This window comes from Helianthus annuus, chromosome 14, assembly GCF_002127325.2.
Source record: "Helianthus annuus cultivar XRQ/B chromosome 14, HanXRQr2.0-SUNRISE, whole genome shotgun sequence".
In the NCBI taxonomy this organism is placed as follows: Eukaryota; Viridiplantae; Streptophyta; class Magnoliopsida; order Asterales; family Asteraceae; genus Helianthus; species Helianthus annuus.
In genome coordinates this window covers 21,347,695-21,354,536 of record NC_035446.2, presented here as the reverse complement: position 1 = coordinate 21,354,536, position 6,842 = coordinate 21,347,695, and the positions used below count along the sequence as shown (strand labels likewise).

Sequence of the window (6,842 nt, the reverse complement as noted above, 5' to 3'; positions counted from 1 at the left end):
TTGATACCTGTATCCTGCATGAGTCCATAGTTAGTGGTAGGATAATTATTTAAAGTGTTACCTCCCATTGGGTTCCAGTTAGGAACACTGGGTGTGAATCCAAATTGCTGGGATTCTGGGATGATGGAGGGACCAGTGGAAGCAATGGTCTGCATTGGAATGAAGTCCCCTTGATGGACATCTAGATTTCCTGTTTGCAAACTCTTTAGGGATCCTGGCATCTGGAAGGATCCTGGTATCTGAGACGATCCCGGAACGAAGGAGGATCCTTGGACCTGGGATGATGCTGGAACAAAGAATGATCCTTGAACTTGGGATGATCCTGGAGCAAAGGAGGATCCTTGAACCTGGGATGATCCTGGAACAAAGTAGGATCCTTGAAACTGGTGTGCTCCCGGGTAGGCTCCTGAATTCATGAAGGATCCCATATGCTGAGGATAGGATCCTGCTGGCTGAAAATGTGAGCCTGATGCCTGAGTCATTGCTGCCGATCCGAGGTGCAGTCCTTTTGATTCTCCCACAATTTGAACGTCTGGGACTCCCGATGGCTGAGAAGTGATCATTGGAGTATCAAAGCTCAAAGATTTAGGCATCAGTGGGGAATGATCCTCTGCCGCTTTCTTTTGTCTTTTGAGATCTCCAATTTCCCTGAGGATCCTGTCATTAGTTTCATCCTGCCGCTGCATACGATCCTTCATCTGCAAAATCAAAGTAAATACATCACTAGTACTGGGAGCAAAAGAATTCATAGCAGAAGAAGATGGAGGTTTAGAGAAAGTAGGAGTTGGTCTCTTCTCAGCATTTTTCTGAGATCCTGCCGGTGGAGGAGGCAGAGTGTTCTGAGACGAGGTGACTGCAGACATTGTCGTGGATGCATTCTTCAATGATGAAGCCATGTAACTCTTTTGAAATGATTTCGAACAGAAAGTTTTCTTATGAATGAAGCACCAATTGCCCCACGGTGGGCGCCAAACTGTTTTGGTCAAAAATCACACAAGGATAATACAACCAAACTCTATGTAAACGGGGAATGATGCTTGGTTTGTTGAAAAAGTAAAGGATCACTTTAGTAAGAAATATGCAAGTGACACAAGGATTTATACGAGGAAAAAGCCCTTGATCAATGTATGATCTCCGGCATAAAAAACCTCGGGTGATGGCAACTACCGATCACCAAACTTCAATATAACAAAAAATGGTTACAACTTCGGATGATAATGAGCTGAGTACAAGGATCATTATAGTATCGAGTGTCTAAGCGTGTGAGAAATGTGTTGTGTGTCTTCCGAATGGGGAAGAGTGTTATATATACAAGTGTGAGTGGCCTATTTTAGGTAAACAAACTAATAATCAGCTCATTACCCCTTTAGAAATAAAAGTAAATCTAGCCTAAATTATCGCCCTTAAATCATGCCATGTTTCCATATCCTTCACAACGTTCATCTCTGATTAAGCATATGCCAAAGTTGTAAAGACGCGTCCCTTGATTGTGATGCTAAGAGCGGATCCTGCTAGACAGTCCTGCAAAATGACATTAAGTTCAATGAAAGCAACTGTTAGCATGAGGATCCCTATGATGGTCCGTGATCCTGATCCTGGAACTCTGCTGAGGATCACTATTCGCCAAAGAAACAAGGATCACTGGTTAGGATCACATGTAAGGATCATGTGTTATAAAAATCCAGCCCTAACATTAACAATACGTATGATATTCGTTTTGTTTTATAAAATAAAATTAATTCTTATTCTATAAAGCTAATAAGAATAATAATTTATTTTTTTGAAGTAGATAAATAATAATAATTTATGTTTCTCTTCCTCTTTTCCTTGTCATCAACAGAATATATATAAGTATAAACCGAAATCTTACATTATTTCAAAATTAATAAAATTATATAAAGAATATATATCCAACGTAATTGTTTATTTTTTTTTTGTAAGGTAACTTTCATTCACAACAACCACAAGCGGTCCTCAAAGCAAGGACCCTCGGGGCAAAAAAACAAAACGATTACATCAAGTCCAAAGGATAATTACACCACTTTTTCCAATCGAAATCTTTAATTCTAGTTCTATGATGAAACCAAAAGAACGAAGTAGACTTGATGTACTCAAACACTTCAATCGGTCTTCTAGACTTTTAGAGAAAAATACGAGCATTTCTTTCATTCCAAATCGATCAAAGCATTGTATAAATAATACCAAGGAGAACCGACCTTTGCACATGCATCAAGGATGGCGAATCTACAATATTTAGAACATCCATAGCATCGAAGGCGTAAAAAGGGGTCAAGCGACACCAAACCATGAGTCTATTCCACACTTCAAAAGAGAAAATGCATCCGGTGAACAAATGCATTACCGTTTCTTGACCCGTTTGACAGAAAACACAACGATCCTCTTGCAACTGAACACCCCGTTTCATTAGCTCCACGCAAGTAGGAAGACGATCCCATATAGCCCTCCAAACCATAATCTTACATTTAAGAGGGACCCAAGCTTTCCAATTTATAGACGGAAGACTAACCTTGTTATAAGCTTTGTAAAGAAGCGATTTAGCCGAGCGAACTGAGAAAAAACCACTGGAATCTGCCTTCCATCTCCACACGTCGCAGCCCCCTTTCCATTGAAACTCAAATAAAAGTTCCAACAGCTGAAAAAGCTCCGTGATTTCAGCCTGAGAAGATGGCTCAGTTTTCCAGTCCCAAGTGAGATTTTTACTACCATCATAGACCTGTAATCTGCTACTAACCATGGCCCATTTATTTTTAGCTAAACGAAACAAGCTGGGGAACAGGAGTCTAAGAGGACTATCGCATAGCCAACAATCACCCCAAAAAGAAATTATGGAACCTGTACCAACCAAACTGACAAAGAAAGAATGCAGCGAACAGCCATTAGGCAACTTCTTTTCACCCACTTTGACAATATTCTTCCAACAAACACTAGCCGAAGAGGAACACGGCATAGAGGACCATGTGCGAGACGAACCGTTGCAATTCAAAACTATCCGTTTCCACAAACTATTACCCTCCTTTTTAAATCTCCAAGACCACTTTAAAAGTAAGGCATCATTCACATCTTGTAATTTTGAAATGCCTAGTCCGCCGTCTTCTTTGGAGGCTGTTATAACTTCCCAGGAAACACATGGAATCTTTCGATCACTACTCGGCCCCGACCATTGAAATTTTCTCATAATTGCTTCAATTTTATCAATAACCAATTTAGGGGCTTTTTATAACGACAAATAGTATAAGCAAAATTTCGAGGACCGACTTGATTAAAACTAAGCGCCCACCAATAGATAAAGCTCTCGCTTTCCAAGAAGCAAGCCTGTTTTTATCACCTCTATAACCGAGTCCCAATTACAAATCCGAGACATATTAGCACCCACCTTAATACCAAGATACACAAACGGAAGGGACCCCCTACGGCATCCAAGGACTTCCAACATATCATCCACCTTGTTATCAACGATACCAATCCCATACAAATTGGATTTGAAAATGTTAATACGTAGACCCGAGCATAAATGAAAAATACGAAGAATTCGGGCCGTATTTTGAAGGTTCTCCTTGGACCATTCACCCATAATTAAAGCATCATTCGCGTAAAAAAGATGAGTAATGTCCGTGTCATTATCCGCCAATCTCATACCCTTCAACTCCCCAATCTCCTTAGCTTTCGTCAATAAACAAGACAACGCTTCCATAACGAAACGAAAGAGAAAAGGAGAAATAGGATCACCTTGACGGAGCCCCTTTTCATATTTAAACTCGAAAGTTGGAGACCCATTGACAAGCACTGAAGCCCGAGACGACACTAGAATACCTTTAATCCATTTACACCAAATAGGGGAAAAACCCATTTGCTCCAAAATAGACAATAAAAAATTCCAGTTCACGTTGTCGTAAGCCTTCTCAAAGTCGATCTTTAACAAGAAAGCCTTCCACCGTCTCTTCTTTAGGCAAGCAATTACCTCGTTAATCACAAGAGGACCGTCTAGAATAAAACGCTCGGAAATAAAGGCCGATTGGGATTCCGAAATAACTTGACCCATAACCTTTTTAAGACGATTAGCGAGGATTTTAGAAAGCACCTTACTAATCATCCTAATTAAAGTTATGGGCCTATAATCTTTGAGACCCAAAGGAGTTTTAACCTTGGGAATCAAAGTAATGAATGACGAAGCACACCCCGGGTTAATAAAACCAGAATCATGGAAATCCGTCACTATACGAAAAAATCATCCTCAAGCAGGTCCCAAAATCTTTTCACAAAACGAAAGTTAAATCCATCTGGCCCTGGCGCCTTATTCGAACCACACTCAAACACTGCTTCTTTCACTTCTAGTTTAGAAAACGGAAGGACCAACACATCACTATCATCAGCGGATAAAGTCTTCAGGGCGGGACATATAAGAGCTGGCCGATTTCTGACATTTTCTTTAAAACGATCCCGAAAAAATCTCATAACTTCTTTCTTGACCAGCTAAGGCTTAGAAACCCACCCCCCATTAACCATCAAACCAGGAATCCCGTTTCTAGCTTTTCTCCCATTGACAACATTATGGAAAAAATTCGAGTTCTCATCCCCTAACGACGCCCACTTCACCCGAGATTTCTGTTTCAGGTCCCGATTTTTCCTAAGTTGTATCTCTTCTAAACATTTCGAACATTCGGACCAAATCCAAAATTCTTCTTCTTCTAACCCTTTATTTTCCATAAGAATTTCCATTTTTTCTTTGTCTACTCTTAAGGAAGCTTCATTTTGTCTCTCCAAAATGCTCCAACTTCTATACCAGTTAGAAAGAGCAGCCTGCAATTTTTTCATCTTATTCAACAAATTCAAGTCGCTAGGACCCCTATTTGTCCACCCAGAAAAAACAGACCTGACAATATCCTCACAGCCTGGTTTATCCAACCAGGAGTCAAACCAACAGAAAGGTTTTGCACCGAAATTAAAGTCTACTACCGAAAAAATGATAGGGGAGTGATCCGAAAGACCTTTCTTCAGAACTCTAACACAAACATTTGACCAACTATTGAAGATACCGTCACAAACAAAAAATCTATCGATTTTGCTCAACTTACACTGACCTTGTCTAACCGTCATACAAATAAATTTCATACCTTTTAGTTGATGTTCACGCAAACCAGCGTCTTCTATGAAATCATTGAAATCCCTCGCACCAACCGGGTCAAAAACAGAATTCTTTCTCTCGTCTAGGTCACGCACAACATTAAAATCACCAAAAACAATCCACCAACCTTCAATAGACTGAATAAGATTAACGATTTTCTGCCAGAGACCCCTTTTATCCTCGTTATTATGCGGCGCATAAACATTAAGAACGTTAATACGAACCAAACCTTCTGTCAAAATACCCGAAATACATAAGAAATTAATATCCTTAATCACCTTATCTCTAGAAAAAACCTTCGGGTCCCAGAAGCTGACAATACCGCCTGAGTTACCCACTGCATCAACAGATTCAAACTCCGCCCCAATACCACCCCAATAATTAGAAATAACCCCCGGACTCACGTTACTACACATAGACTCTTGCAACCCAACAAAAGAAACACCGCAATCGACTTTAATTTTATTAATCCAATTCGCCTTACCGTTACCCCCAATCCCTCGGATATTAATCGATAGACAATTCATGACTTACCCGTTTGTAACCCTTCTTGAATAACTGCCTCATGAATCAACACTTCACAATTGCCAAGATTCACTCCCAATTTAGCTCCCAGTATAACTGTCTGCTCAACTTCTTTACTTCATAATTGGTCGATAACTTCCCCAGTAATACCGTTGTTGACCTGAGGTAATACCTCTGGCAAAGTTGACTTGTTATTATCTATGAAATCAGGAGCTGGCATAGTGGGCTGAGAATTAAGATCAAAGTCATTCAATTCCATAGGCCCAACCACTACTTTGTTAGGCCCATCAAGCAAAACAGTCCCCTCTCCAACCTTGTCCAATTGAGAATTAGATAGGTCCAAAATTTGTCTATCCCAAAGATGTCTTCATCATTCTTGGCCCGCTTACTAATTTTCAAGCTTTCTTGACTACTCGTATAACCAACACTGGGCCGGTCCAAATCCCCTTTTTTAAACTTTTTTCTTTTGTTCACATGATTAACCGTGTGAGGCCCAATATCATCCGCATCTTGTTCAAATGGAAATTCAACCCCGGGAATAAATTCCTCATTAATACCTTTCGTATCATTCTCCTCACCATTAATACCTTCCGTATCATTCTCCTCACCATTAATATGAATAAAATCTTGACATTTAATGCCAATAATAGCGTCACCGTCCGTTTCAGGCAAGATCTGGTCAATCATCTCATTAATTTCTACATTCTCGTCGACGTGAACCTGCTCCGGGGAGAGATTGCCGAGATCATCATCGTCCACATCTTCCATCCCATTTGAATTACCCAAGTCACTCGGCTCCAAAAACTCAGGTACCCATTCTTCATTATCCTCGGTAACCCATACTCGAAACTTACGGTCCTTCCAATTCAATGTGATTTCTTCATCAACGTGCTTCCCATCACCTACCAATACACCCACGTATAAGTCAACATCGAACTCCGAACGCATATCTTTATGAACAACCCTTCCGCACAAACCACCGATCGAGTCAATCACTTCATTAGAAAGAACATACAAAGGGATCCCTTGGACTTTAAGCCACGCTAACCTCTCAAAACCAAGGACCTGGCCCTTCCAAATTGCTATCGAGACGAACTTATCCAAAACCAATGACGCTTCATCCTTAAACTTAACAATCCGAATCATAATCAAGTCCTCCAATATATTGTATACG

At 40.3% G+C, this 6,842-nt stretch overlaps 1 protein-coding gene across 1 annotated transcript; it reads right to left on the bottom strand.

The window, feature by feature from the left end:
• Positions 1 to 4,491: 4,491 nt before the first annotated feature.
• Positions 4,492 to 5,670, bottom strand: LOC110906513. The gene has a single exon (XM_022151635.1). The coding sequence runs from the start codon at positions 5,668 to 5,670 to the stop codon at positions 4,492 to 4,494; it is 1,179 nt and encodes a 392-aa protein (XP_022007327.1).
• Positions 5,671 to 6,842: the final 1,172 nt, after the last annotated feature.

Coding starts and splice junctions, on each gene's coding strand:
- LOC110906513 (XM_022151635.1), bottom strand. CDS start 5,670: ATGAATTGTCTATCGATTAATATCCGAGGGATTGGGGGTAACGGTAAG.